Below are 14,538 nucleotides of genomic sequence, written 5' to 3'. Positions count from 1 at the left end.
ATATTGACCGAGCAGTTCTCCCCATTTTTTCCTCCTCTTTTCCCTCTCCTTTGTATCATCAGTATACCAACGTATTTTTAAATTTCTTGTATTTAAAAAGCTTGACCACAGCCGGACACGGGGGGTCATGCGTATAAGCATGAGAGCACTTTGGGAGGCCAGAGGTGGGAAGATCGCTTGAGCCAGAAAGGTCCAGGCTGCAGTGAGCCATGATCCAGCCACTGCATTCCAGCCTGGTTGACAGAGCAAGACCCTGTCTCTAAATAAACAAACAAACCACTTCCCTTCCAGTCAGCTCCCATGTCTGCTTCATTTTAAAGCAAAACTCCTAGGTTTGCCTATTCTGTTTCCCATTGTTTTCCCTCCACTCAATCAGGCTTTCACTCTCCACTGAAACTGCCCTCATCAACATCATTGGTGACCTCTACTTTGCTAAGCCCTATGGTCACTTCTAGGTCCTCCCCTTATTTGGCCTGTCTGCAGCATTTGACACAACAGATCACTCCCTCCCCTGAAACACTTTCTTAGTATCCAGGAAACCACTCTTCAGTTGTTTCCTGCCTCCTTTTCAGTCTCCTTTGCTGATTCCTCCTATTCTCCCTTTTTATTGTAGTATCCCAGGACTCAGTCCCAGCCCCCTCTCTTCCAGTCTCATGGTTTTGAATACCATCTGTACCCAGATGCCTCTCAGACTCGTCTCCAGCCTCCCCCTGAATTCCAGTCATATAATAATGTGCAATATTTTTCCAGAAACATTTTTCCCAAACTCAAAATAGGGCAACTCTCTTCTTCGAATCATCCTTAACTCATCTCTCATCCCACGTCCATCAGCAGATCCTGTTGCAGTAACTTCAACATATATCTGGAATAGGACCACACACACACACACACACACACACACACACACACCTCTTTCCTTTTGTACCCCAACTAAAGTACTAGCTGCCACCTTTGCCCTACACACCAGATTTGCTAGATAGAGCAGGGATTTAAAAGTGAATTCCAGTTTAAAAGATAATTGGGAGGGAGCAATAATTTTAAATCACTTAAACTTCAATAGGGGAACATTACTACAGAATACCATGTCAGAGCTCCCAACCTTTTCTGCCTCTTAAAAATCACAGGAGAATGTGTTTAAGTGCACTGTGGTAAATAGAAGCAGCCTCTAGGATAAAAAGCAATTAGCCCGGGTACTCTGGCTATTCAGGCCCCTCCTGGCTGACCCTAGAGCTGAGGGAAACACTATGTTGGGTACCCTCATTTGCAGAGCACACCATATGACAGAATTCTTGCTGGGAAACTCTATACCAGGAAACCATTAAAAAGTAAAAGATAAAGGCTGGGCGCGGTGGCTCACACCTGTAATCCCAGCACTTTGGGAGGCTGAGGCGGATGGATCACCTGAGGTCAGAAGTTCGAGACCAGACTGGCCAACATGATGAAACCCCATCTCTACTAAAAATACAAAATAGGATTAGCCAGGAGTGGTGGCAGGCGCCTGTAATCCTAGCTACTTGGGAGGCTGAGGCAGGAGAATCACTTGAAACAGGGAAGCTGATATTGCAGTGAGCCAAGATCGTGCCACGGCACTCCAGCCTGGACAACAATAACGAAACTCCATCTCAAAAAAAAGAAAAAAAAAAAAAGTAAAAGATAGGAATACATGACAGATCCAGGTAGTGACTTACTCAACAGCCATTCCTCCCTGTCATCACAGCTATTGGATCCTGATCTTGTCCATGTATGCACTTGCCTTAAGGGAGGCAGGCACCAGGCCCAACCCTAGTCCTAGTCCCAGCTTCCATAGTCATGACTGTTGAGGCTGGGCTTGGTGGGCCAATTTCCCTTTCCAGTTAGAGATGGAGTCATAGACACATGATGAAAGTCTGGCCAAGGAGACAGAATGAGAAATCTACTCAGAGGCTTTTGGGAAAGGTTTTCATCACACTTTTTAAAAAAGGCATTGCAGAAAAACATTCCTTTGTCTGCTGGTAGACATTGTCATATCTGTGTGGGATTCCTGGAATTGTGGAACTGTGAGGGGAGTTGGCCAAAGAGGATATACTGTGAATGGTAGAGAGGAAAATGTAAAAACCTTCTTCCTTGATAGCACTGTCGAGCCATTAAATTAACCAACCCTAGCTTGGCACAATAGTATCTGCCTATAATCCCAGCTACTTGGGAAGCTGAAGCAGGAGGATTGCTTGAGGCCAGGCATTTGAGATCAGTCTGGACAACATAATGAGACCACATCTCAGAAAAAAAAAAAAATTTTTTTATTTAATTAGCCAGATGTGATGATGTGCACCTGTAGTCTCAGCTACTTGGGAGGCTGTGGAGGGAGGATTGCTTGAGCCCATGAATTTGAGACTGCAGTGACCTATGATTGTGCCACTGCATGCCAGTCTGGGCAACAGAGTAAGATTCTGTCTCTAAAAGAAATTAATTAATTAAATTAACCTGTCATCTATCTAGAAATTGCTTGAGATTAAATAAGAAATCACATTACTGGGTGAGCAAATTTGAGTTGAGTTTTCTGGTACTTGCAGACCAAAAGCATTTTACTGAAATCTGCATCTAGAGGAACAACAAGACAGAAGGAACCTGGGTCCCTGACAACCTTGCAGGAGACAGTCACCTACCTGTCCTCACTGCCTGCCAAATTCCGAGCTGCTTCACCAAAGAGAAATAAACCTCCACCTTGTCTGAGACTCTGTATTTGAGAGTCCCTTTGTCACAGTATCTTAACCTGTACCTTGATTAACACAAATAAGAGCTTGTCCACTGTCACACAGCCTTCCTCATCAGACGTGCTGACCCCAGCATGGACACCCACTGAGAGCTGCCTGTGCCCCACATCTCAGATGCTTAACCAGTAATATTACTGCCTCCCACTTCAATTTTTTTTTTTTTTTTTTTTTTTTGGAGACAGAGTTTTGCTCTTGTTGCCCAGACTGGAGTGCAATGGCGTGATCTTGGCTCATCACAACCTCTGCCTCCCAGGCTCAAGCGATTCTCCTGCCTCAGCCTCCCGAGTAGCTGGGACTACAGGCATGCACCACCACACCCAGCAAATTTTGTATTTTTAGTAGAGACGGGGTTTCTCTATGTTGGTCAGGCTGGTCTCGAACTCCTGACTTCAGGTGACCCGCCCGCCTCAGCCTCCCAAAGTGGTAGGATTACAGGCGTGAGCCACCGCACCTGGCCCCACTTCAAATTTTAAAATAAATACACAAAAACATTTGCAAAAATGCTGCCATTTTAATCAAAGCCAAAACACACTTGACGGGCCACCGACAATCACTTGTAACAAAACTGTTGGAACTGGGACTGAATAAGATGGAGTCCATTTGCACTTACACCTGTTCAGGTGGCATTTCTGTGTTCATGAACACCTGATGGAACTTCCTGCCCCCAGCATAGATGGGCAAGACAAACTGGCCTTTCCTTCCTGCACATGTGAGGTGATAAATGTGATAGAGGGCCTCTCAGGCCTGCTTGGCTCCAGGCTCAGCAACAGCAACCTGGGCTCTCATTCCATCAACATCTTGCTGAGAGGTGGACTAGGCTAAGCAGGCAATCTCAGGTTTCCATCCATGTCATTGGATGTGCTGACTTTGTGGCAAATGTGCACACCATCCTAAACCCACAATCCCTACCGTCGTCACTGGGTAAGATGCCATGGTTCTTGTGGAGACACCTGCTACGCTCGACATAACAAGATCCTAGACATTCCTTCTTATCATCTGCACAACACTCCAGAGCTGCCTGCTCTTCCATCCTAAGACCCCCCCACTGAATTCACTGCTAGGCCCCAGCACACTGTTGTCTCCCTGCTGTGCATGGATGCTGCTCTTCAGCTGTCCTTGTGCCCTCTTGCAATCCTATTCAGTCCTGATTGTGAGCACAATTTCATCCCGTAACTTGGAGGCGGCCAGGCCAACCTTGACTTTGCTGTTAAACATGGCTTCGTGGGGGCTGTGGCAGATAACTTTGTGGTAAGCCGAGTTTTTCATCATCTGAATGAACTACAGATCCTGAAGCCAATGATGTGTGTCATTGGTCTGTATCCAGGTAGTCAGCATGTAGTGTGTGTACTGGGTTGAATAGTATTTCCAAAAAAAATACATACCATTCCCAGAACCTTATTTGGAAATAGAGTTGCTGCAGATGTAATTAGTTAAGATGAGGTCGTACTGGAGTGGGCCCTTAAAAGACTGGTGCCATTATGAGAAGAAGAGAAGACACACAGAGGCAGACACAGTGAGAATGCCTTCTGATGACACGGGCAGAGATTAGAGTGATGCATCTACAAGTCAAGGAATGCTGGCAACACCAGAAGCTAAGGGAAAGGCATGGAACAGATTTTCCCCTAGAGCCTTCAGAGAGAACATGGCCCTGCTTACACCTAGATTTCAGACTTTCAGCCTCTAGAACTGTGAGATAATAAATTCCTGTTGCTTTAAACCACTCCGTTTATAGCAGGGGTCCCCAACCTTTTAGGCACCAGGGACCGGTTTCACAGAAGATGATTTTTCCATGGACGGGGCTCTGGGGTGGTTTCGGGATGAAACTGTTCCACCTCAGATCATCAAGTATTAAATTCTCATTAGGAGCATGCAACCTAGATCCCTCGCATGTGCAGTTCACAATGGGGCTTCCACTTCTATGAGAATCTAACACCACTGCTGATCTGACAGGAGGAAGAGCTCAGGTGGTACTGCTCGCTTGCCTGCCACTCACCTCCTGCTGTGTGGCCTGGTTCCTAATGGGTAGACCCAGGGGTTGGGGACCCCTGGTTTATAGTTTGTTGTTATAGCAGCCCTAGGAAACTAATACAGTCTGCATGATTCCATTGACTACCACCACAGAGCTCTGTCCCTGTTCATGAACCATCTTCAGCTGAGTTAGCTCCCCAACAATCTGGATGAAGAAATACCCTCAATGGTGTCTGCAAGAAACTGGGGGCCCTGAAGAGTGAAGATGTCCTACAGGATGTCCTCCTGGAGGCACCTAGAGGTCAGAGGATATAAGACAAACTTGGTCGGCCGGGCGTGGTGGTTCACGCCTGTAATCCCAGCACTTTGGGATGCCGAGGCGGGTGGATCATGAGGTCAGGAGATCGAGACCATCCTGGCTAACATGGTGAAACCCTGTCTCTACTAAAATTACAAAAAATTAGCCGGGCATGGTGGTGGGCACCTGTAGTCCCAGCAACTCGGGAGGCTGAGGCAGGAGAATGGCGTGAACCCAGAAGGTGGAGCTTGCAGTGAGCCGAGATCATGCCACTGCACTCCAGCCTGGGCAACAGAGCTAGACTCCATCTCAAAAAAAAAAAAAAAAGACAAACTTGGTCAAGTGGTCCTGAAGAGCCAGGATAAATGTGCACAGCCTGGCAGGATTTGCTTGCATGCTGATGAACTAGACTTGGTATCTGCTGCTGAGCACCTTGGAAACCAATCAGCTTGGACATCAAGCCACAGTTAACAAGGTGTTCCTTTGCTGGCAGAGTCTGCAGAGTCAGGTAGAAGCTGCTGCTATCACAGGAGACGTCCTTGCAACTGTGCTCCATCTCCTTCCCCATGCACATGCACCTGCCATGTCCAGTGCCAAGAAGGGTCTCAGAAAAAATGTCAAGGAGTTTATCCACATGGATGTAATATTGGACTTCTGATGACATCTCCTTCACGGACTCCACCAGCTTCTCATTCCCAGGGGGTTGGGATGATGTTGATCTAGGCCAGACGCTGACAGTCAAGTGCCTCTTTCTTCCCTTGGCCTCAGCCTCCTTCTGTCTCCTGGGTCAGCTGGCTTTACTTCCCTTTGGTGAAGAGATTGCAGTTTGTGGACTTGCTTTCTAACAGCTACTGCAAGTAGCCAAGGAGCAACACACACATGTGGCCCCACTGCATCCTGGCCTTGGAAAGGCCAGTATCTCCTCCCTCTGACATGATCACAATGCCAGACAGTAGGCATCCAGAGGCAGATTCACAGTCCAGGGAGTGGAGACACTTGCTAATGGCATACTACTGAGTGAGAAGGAAATCAATGAGAAGCAGCAACACTCACAAAACACAATTCCAATGAAAAGGAATAGAATACTGTGGGTCAAACATGAGTCAGGATTCTAATCCTAGCTTACCCTTAAATAGCTCCACCTCTCCGAACCTCAATTTACTCATCAGTAAAATAGGAACAATAATGCTTATTTTACTGGTTTGTTTTAAAGATTAACTAGGCCGGGTATGGTGGCTCATACCTGTAATCTGAGAACTTTGGGAGGCCAAGGCAGAAGGATTTGCTTGAGGCCAGGAGTTTAAGACCAGCCTGGGCAACATAAAGAGACCCCTTCTCTATAAAAAATTAAAAAATTAGCTGGCCATTGTGGCACAAGCCTATAGTCCAAGCTACTCAGGAGGCTGAGGCAGGAGGATCACTTGAGCCCAGGAGGTTGAGGCTTCCAGTGAGCCATGATCACACCACCGCACTCCAGCCTGGGTGACAGAGTGAGACCCTGAAATAAATAAATAAATAAATAAACAAACAAACAAACAAATAAATAAATAAATCTTAACTAACAGTATCGTAGCAGAGATTGCTAATACCCTCCCACATCCACTCTACACTTCTGTAGTATTAGAATTTTTATTGGGCACATGGGCTGCCCATCTAAAGACCTCATTTCTTGGCCAGGCACAGTGGTTCATGCCTGTAATCCCAGCACTTTGAGAGGTCGAGGCAGGCAGATCACCTGAGGTCAGGAGTTCGAGACCAGCCTGGCCAACATGACAAAAGCCCGTCTCTACTAAAAACACAAACATTAGCTGGGGGCAGTGGGCATCTGTAATCCCAGCTACTCGGGAGACTAAGGTAGAAGAATCACTTGAACTCGGGAGGTGGAGGTTGCAGTGAGCCGAGATCATGCCACTGCATTCCAACCTGGGTGACAGAGAGAGACTCTTTCTCAAAAAATAAAATAAGATAAAATAAAATAAAATAAAATAAAATAAAAACCTAATTTTCTGGCCTCCCTTGCAACTAAGGTGGCTGCATGATTAGGTTTTAACAAATGTGATGTGAGTAGAAGAAGCATGTGCAAGTTCTTGGTCATGCCCTTAAAAGCAAAGGATCCTAGCTTCTGTGCTAATACAACTACAAATGCAAGTTATCAATAAATAGTAACCTTAATGTAGGCATTATCTCCATTTTATAGATACAAGGCAGAACTGTGTAAGTGGCTAAGCATATAATCCTTGGAGTCCTCTTGACGTGGTTCACTAAGCCACTACTAGCTTTGTGACATGGTGATATTGGGCAACTCACTCTACCTCTCTCAGCCTAGTTCCGTCATCTGTGAATAGAAGCAATAATTCTAGCCTCATAGGTTTGTTTCTGTATTGCTTTCCAAAACCTACTTCTTCTTTCAAGGTCCATCTCAAACCATGCCTCCATCTCCTGACTCTCTAAAGGTCACTTCAAAAATAATGCAAATCCAAAAATGCATCATTAAGAACTTGGACTGAGATGCAGATAGGCTTGATCAAGTTCTAGTCGATGGAATATAGGCAGAAGTGCAACATCCGCAAATGTCCTTATACAGGAAGTGGAGAACACATGCCATTCTCTTCCACTTGTTCCTTTCTGCTGCTGGAATGGAATCTCGTAGTTGGAACTCAGCAGCCATTTGGGCCATTAAATAGTCAGAAATGTAGGTCATATATGGCAGAACATAAAGACAGAAGGAGCTTGGATCCCTGACACTATGCAGCCACGATACCAGCTCTGAGCTGCCTACCTCCAGACTTATTCTATGAGAGAAAAAAAAACCTTCATTTGCATATGTTACCATTATTCTAGAATTTTCTGTTATTTAGCTATTCCCAACTAGCATTAGCGAGTTTCTTTTAAGACAGAGTTTCTCTCAATCTGTTGCCCAGGGTAGCATGGAGTGATCACAGTTCACTGCACTCAACTGTGGCCTCAACCTCCTGGGCTCAAGCAATCCTCCCACCTCAGCCTCCCTAGTAGTTGGGACTAGAGGTGGTGCCCCATCACAGCTGGCTAATGTTTTTCATTATTTTTGGTACAGATGGGGTTTCGCCATGTTGCCCAGGCTGGTCTACAAACTCCTGGACTCAACTGATCTGCCCGCCTCAGCCTCCCAAAATGCTAAGATAACAGGTGTGAGCCACCATGCTGAGCCCAGTTTCTTAACAATTCAAAAATCAAAAATCAGCTGCCATTTACTAAGTGCTTACAGAGCACTGGGCAATTGTGTTGTCTTTTCTTTTTTCTTTTCTTTCTTTCTTTTTTTTTACAGGGTCTCACTCTGTTACCCAGGCTGGAATACAATGGTGGGATCACAGCTCACTGCAGCCTCAACCTCCTAGGCTTAAGTGATCCTCCCATCTCAGCCTCCAGAGTAGCAGGGACTATAGGTGCATACCACCATACCTGGCAAATTTTAGAAATTTTCTGTAGAGATGAGGTCTCACTATGTTGCCCAGGGTGGTCAAGAACTCCTGGGTTTAAGCCATCCTCCAGTCTTGGCATCCCAAAGTGCTGGGCTTACAGACATGAGCCACCTCACCAGGTCAGTTGTGTTGTCTTCACAGCAATTGTCTGTGAAGACAGACAGCAAGACATGCCCCAGTTATCAAAGACCTCACAGATGCTCCTAAGACAAATCCCTTCACCTCTCTGAGCCTCAGTTACCTCCTTTGTAAAGTGAGGATAATTATGCTTAAGCCAAAGATGGCAAACTAGTTGGTCAGGTCTATTCTGAACACATTTATCTGTCATGTTTTTTTTTTTAACTAGAATGACTGAGCCAGGCATATTCTAAGCAGTTTACATGATAGTGACTTGGAGAACAGGTGAGAGTGGTCAGATTGGGGATATATTTTTGGAAGAATTGCTATCAGGATTTGCCTAAAGAATGGATGTCAGGTTCGAGGGAAGAAAAGGAGACAGAAATACTAAAAAGGAACACAGGTGGAAGCCAGCGTACTAAAGACATAATAACATAAAGAGGCCTCACAAGACAGACTATAGACCCTCACGTGTTCAAGCTGCTAAGCTCAGGCCTTGTTCCAGGCAGCCAAACACTGGATTTCCGATCTCTCTTAGAAAAGCAGACATCTGGCAACACTGGGCCTGTGTCCCTCTGTGACAATAATCTGCCAGAAATGAATAAAGGCTGCTCTCTTCATATGGCCTCAGTGCCCACCCGGACTGCTTTCCTTGCAGGGTACCAGCCTGGCCCCTGTAGCTCCTGATTTAATAATCTCTGCAAAATTTGACCTGGAAAAAATGAAACTGATCAAAAGGATGGCCCTACACATAACAATGAAATCTTACAATAGAAGAAGATATGGTTACTAAAATTGGACATGGAACCAGAACATAATCCACAAGTCAAATATTTTCAAAACACAGATGCCTTTAAAGTCCAACACAAAACAAAAATGCTCAAAATACATTGATTATATGAAAGTTCCTGACTAGTGCAGTAAGACAAGAAAAAGTGTAAGATCTGAAAAAAGAGACAAAACCTTCATTATTCGCAGACAATATGATTGGCAATACAGAAAAGTAAAGAGATTCCAAAAACCACTGGAACTTTTTAAGGTTTCAACTTTGGTGCCAAATATGGGGTCAGTACACAAAATTCAATTGTGTTCCCTCTAAAGGACACCAAGAAACAATATATAACTTCTGATTTACAATAATTTCATTTACAATGGCAGTCAAACCATGTGGTACCTTGGAATAAATCCCCCAAAGTATGTAAGACCTTTATGAAGAAAACTATATTTTATTTAAATACATAAAATAAGCCATAAATAAGTGAGAAATCAAGTGGGGTCATTGACGGAAAGGTTCGGTGTTATGAAGTGGCAATTCTGTACAAATGCAATGCAGCTCCAATTAAGATCTCATAGTTTCCTGGAACTTAGTAGACTGGTTGTAAAATTTATATGGAGGTTCCAAATACAGCTGAGACCATCTTAAAGAAGACAAGAGAAAGAATGTTTCCCATAAAAGAACAAACTGGAGTTCAGATTTCTCTTTGGAAACTGAAAGATCTGCCCACAGTGGACCCTCACTTCTGGAGAGGAATAATCGGCTAGAGTTGACCAGCAGTTGCCCCTTCAGATAGAATATTCCATCTCCAGTTTACCCAGTATATCTTCTACTTAAGGTACCTGCCTGCCCCTTGCAGATATTTAATTATGTGATGGTTACCTGGAATGAGGGCTTAAGGTAAGAGGAATGGAAGAGATTGTTTAAAATACATATATTGTTTGGTTGTGTAAGTATTCTCCTCATGGTGAAACTTGACCAGTCAAGTTGAAAGAGCAACAGAGAAATATGTGAATCTCTAAGACTTGGATGTTTCTGGTACTTGGATGTTTCTGGTAATGGTGCAGTTCCGAGTATGATCATGGGAATGTGTGGCTGAGAAGGGATGAAGGAAAGGGTGTCTGAGGATATAAAGTGAAAGGACTGGAAAGTGCAAACAGCACAAGAGTCAGGGATGGTGGCTCCCCTGAGACCAATACCAGGAGTTGGGGTGAAGGGAATCTGCCTGTTGACAAAGTTTCTTGGAGTCTGATGCACAGTTCTTGATCCACAGCGTCAGAAATAGTGGTTAAAGAAATATAAGCTACCTATATACGTGGGGCTACCTATTAACTCCGCCAAGTGACTTAATTCCTGCCTCCTTATCTGTAAAATGGGCATAATTACGGCATCGTTTTTGGAAGATTCCATGTAATAAAGTCTGAAGTGTGCTTAACACAGTACCGGGAACGTAAGAAGCACTCACACTTCATCCTAAGTATGACAGAGGTCTTTTCAAAAAAAATAAAAATAATGCAATATGACTTACTTGGAAACGTATCAAAAAATAACGACCGATGAATGCATCGAGGTGTAGTGTGATAAAACAGAGTAAAATTTTAATGATAAAAAGTTAATGGTAAAACGTTCACTGTAAAACTTTCAACTTTTCTGCTTGAAAATATGCATAATCCGACGTGGGGAAAAAATAATGCATTGCAGTCAGTTCTGGGGATAAGGGAAAGCTAAGTTTTAATTTTGCTATTGTTTTTGCTTTTTTAACAGGAAAAAGTACAAAGAAAACAACAAAACGGGGGAGATGCTTCTGAATTCGTCCCGCCTGTGGGCTGTGGGCCGTTAGCAAAGCTGCTTGCATGAAATCATCGAGCACCGCTTGCGAAATGCCAAATCCTCGAGAGCGAGGCCGGAGGCTGCCAAACCCGCGCTGGGGAAAGGGACGCCTCCGGGCGCCCCATCCCGCTGCGGACGGAGGTGAGGTTGGAGCGAGCGCTGGCGGAAGAAAAGCTCAGCAGTTACCAGGGGGCGCAGAGCCGGCGCTGGCCAATATGCGCCGCATGTGAATACCTTTGAGGGAGCGGGGGGGGAGGGTAGCGGCAAATTTAAAAAAAAAAAAAAAAAAAAAAAAACCCAAACCCCCACAGTCCCGGCGGGCGGGCGCGCGCGATGGGCGCCCTTTGGCTGCGGGAGCGAGTGGAGGATGCTGGGAAGGAGGTAAAATGGCCACCGGCGGCGGCGCGGAGGAAGAGAGGAAACGGGGGCGGCCGCAGCTTCTGCCCCCCGCGCGGCCCGCGGCCCGGGGAGAGGAGGCCGACGGCGGCCGCGAGAAGATGGGCTGGGCCCAGGTGGTAAAGAATCTAGCCGAGAAGAAGGGCGAATTCCGCGAGCCGCGGCTGCCGCGGCGGGAGGAGGAAAGCGGCGGCGGTGGCGGGAGCGTCGGGCTCGGCGGCCCCGCGGGCCTAGCGGCGCCGGACCTCGGCGACTTCCCACCTGCTGGCCGCGGGGACCCGAAGGGCCGCCGGAGAGATCCGGCCGGCGAGGCGGCGGACCCCCGCAAGAAGAAGGGCGCTGCCGAGGCGGGTAGGAGGAAGAAGGCCGAGGCGGCGGCGGCGGCAGCCATGGCGACCCCGGCCAGGCCCGGCGAGGCCGAGGACGCGGCCGAACGGCCCCTGCAGGACGAGCCGGCGGGGGCGGGCCCGGGCAAGGGTCGCTTCCTTGTCCGCATCTGTTTCCAGGGAGACGAGGGCTCCTGCCCGACCCGGGACTTCGTGGTAGGAGCGCTTATCCTGCGCTCCATCGGCATGGACCCGAGCGACATCTACGCGGTCATCCAGATTCCGGGCAGCCGCGAATTCGACGTGAGCTTCCGCTCGGCGGAGAAGCTGGCCCTGTTCCTGCGCGTCTACGAGGAGAAGCGGGAGCAGGAGGACTGCTGGGAGAACTTTGTGGTGCTGGGGCGGAGCAAGTCCAGCTTGAAGACACTCTTCATCCTCTTCCGGAACGAGACGGTGGACGTGGAGGACATTGTGACCTGGCTCAAGCGCCACTGCGACGTGCTGGCCGTGCCGGTGAAAGTGACCGACAGGTTTGGGATCTGGACCGGGGAGTACAAGTGCGAGATCGAGCTGCGCCAGGGGGAGGGCGGGGTCAGGCACTTGCCAGGGGCCTTCTTCCTGGGGGCCGAGAGGGGCTACAGCTGGTACAAGGGGCAGCCCAAGACATGCTTTAAATGTGGTTCCCGGACCCACATGAGCGGCAGCTGCACGCAGGACAGGTGCTTCAGGTGCGGGGAGGAGGGGCACCTGAGCCCTTACTGCCGGAAGGGCATCGTGTGCAACCTCTGTGGCAAGCGAGGACACGCCTTTGCCCAGTGTCCCAAAGCAGTTCACAATTCCGTGGCAGCTCAGCTAACCGGCGTGGCCGGGCACTAAACACCCGCCTGCCTGCCAGGGTGAACACACAGCCAGCTTACCCCTCTTAAGTGCCAAAACTTTTTTTTAAACCATTTTTTATCGTTTTTGAAGGAGATCTTTTTAAAACCTACAAGAGACATCTCTCTATGCCTTCTTAAACCGAGTTTACTCCATTTCAGCCTGTTCTGAATTGGTGACTCTGTCACCAATAACGACTGCGGAGAACTGTAGCGTGCAGATGTGTTGCCCCTCCCTTTTTTAAATTTTATTTTCGTTTTTCTATTGGGTTTTTGTTTTATTTCTTGTACTTTTTCTCTCTCTCCCCCCCCCCCCCCCCCCCCCCCCCCCCCCCGCCCCATACCTTGTCTTCCCCTGGATTTTCACCCTTTGGGCTGCCTTGCTCATCTTTATGCCCCAGCACTAGGTACGGGGCCCAACACGTGGTAGGCACTCCATCAGTGTTTGCTTAACTGAAAACATTGTTGACTGTGGCTTCTATCAGAGTGTCTACCTTTTGCAGCTCTTCCCCTCCCTCATTTAATTTGCTGCTTTTAATCTACGTGGTCAGAATTTGTGAAACCAGTGTTGTTAGAAGTGTATATAATCTGAATCAATAAGCTCTGAATGGTGGCCAAGGGCCTCTCTTTATGGCACAAAAATGCATGGACTTCATGACAGCTCTTTTGGTGGCTCAGAAGCCATTTTTCATAGAATCATGGAATCTAGAATATTCCTGCTGGAAAGAACCTGAGAGTTGGTTTAGACCAATTCCGTGGTTTTCCAGCAGATGAAAGAGGCCCAAAGAGGTTAAATGACTCGGTGAAAATCACATAGCTGTCTGGTGCCAGAGCCAGCCTATAGTAGAGTCCCCTGACCCCAAGCCCGGTGCTCATTCCACTACCTCTCACACTTCACAACAATTTCCTCAACACTTGAGGGCCCAGAAAGTCTGATCTCTCCAGAATGTTGAGCCCAGAGGAATGCTGAGAAATCATCTGGAGGAGGGAGCAGAAACAGAAGGTTTTAAGGAGGGGTTTTCTGAATACTTGGGAGATACGGAAAGGACCAAGGAACACACTCCAGGGTGCATGCGTTGCTCCCTGGGGCACCATTTCTGGATTAAGTGTGCCAGGTCCTTTGGAGGCCCTACCCCTTCCCCATTCATTGTCACCAGTGAGAAATGGGGGTGCCCCTGTGTAAAGAAACCTACCAAAGGTTTACATTTGCACCTTAGCCTCAATAACTAGGAACCCTAGAGAAGCAGCTAGCTGGAGCTCATCTGCAACTCCTGACTCAGGAGAAAGATGGATTTTAACCCAAAATTATGAGTGAGCTGTTAACTCTAAAATGTACTTGGGAGATAGGCCAAGCGAGAGGTCATGGGCCAACTAAGTGTTATCAAGTAGAAAAGACAGTACACTGCTTTTCTTTTAGTGTTTGCTTTTCCTTTGCTATATGTTTTGCTATTTCCTTGTGGTTTAGAATGTAAAATTGATTGTTAAAAGTTTGTTCTGAATAAATATTTATCTTTTGTATTGCTAACACTGGTGCACTATTTCCTTTCCAAGTGTTAGATGCACAGTTGCCCAGATCCAGACCGTATTTCAATCCCACTTCCCCTACACTCCATTTGTTTACCCTGCTAAATTCATTTCCCACCCCTGGAGGCAACACTTAGCACCTACTACGTTGTGCCGGTCCCTTTGCATCACAATCAGTTAGCACACTGTTAAAACAGGTTTTAGGTCCTAACACAGCTCCA

The 14,538-nt window shown here is 47.0% G+C and overlaps 1 protein-coding gene across 1 annotated transcript; it reads left to right on the top strand.

Moving 5' to 3' along the window:
* Window positions 1-10,945: 10,945 nt before the first annotated feature.
* Window positions 10,946-14,318, top strand: ZCCHC3 (zinc finger CCHC-type containing 3). The gene has a single exon (XM_023220374.3). It carries the CDS (start codon window positions 11,583-11,585, stop codon window positions 12,792-12,794), a length of 1,212 nt encoding a protein of 403 aa, XP_023076142.1. The 5' UTR covers window positions 10,946-11,582; the 3' UTR covers window positions 12,795-14,318.
* Window positions 14,319-14,538: the final 220 nt, after the last annotated feature.

Source organism: Piliocolobus tephrosceles, chromosome 20 (assembly GCF_002776525.5).
Source record: "Piliocolobus tephrosceles isolate RC106 chromosome 20, ASM277652v3, whole genome shotgun sequence".
NCBI classification, from domain to species: domain Eukaryota; kingdom Metazoa; phylum Chordata; class Mammalia; order Primates; family Cercopithecidae; genus Piliocolobus; species Piliocolobus tephrosceles.
This window is presented reverse-complemented; position numbering and strand designations above follow the sequence as displayed.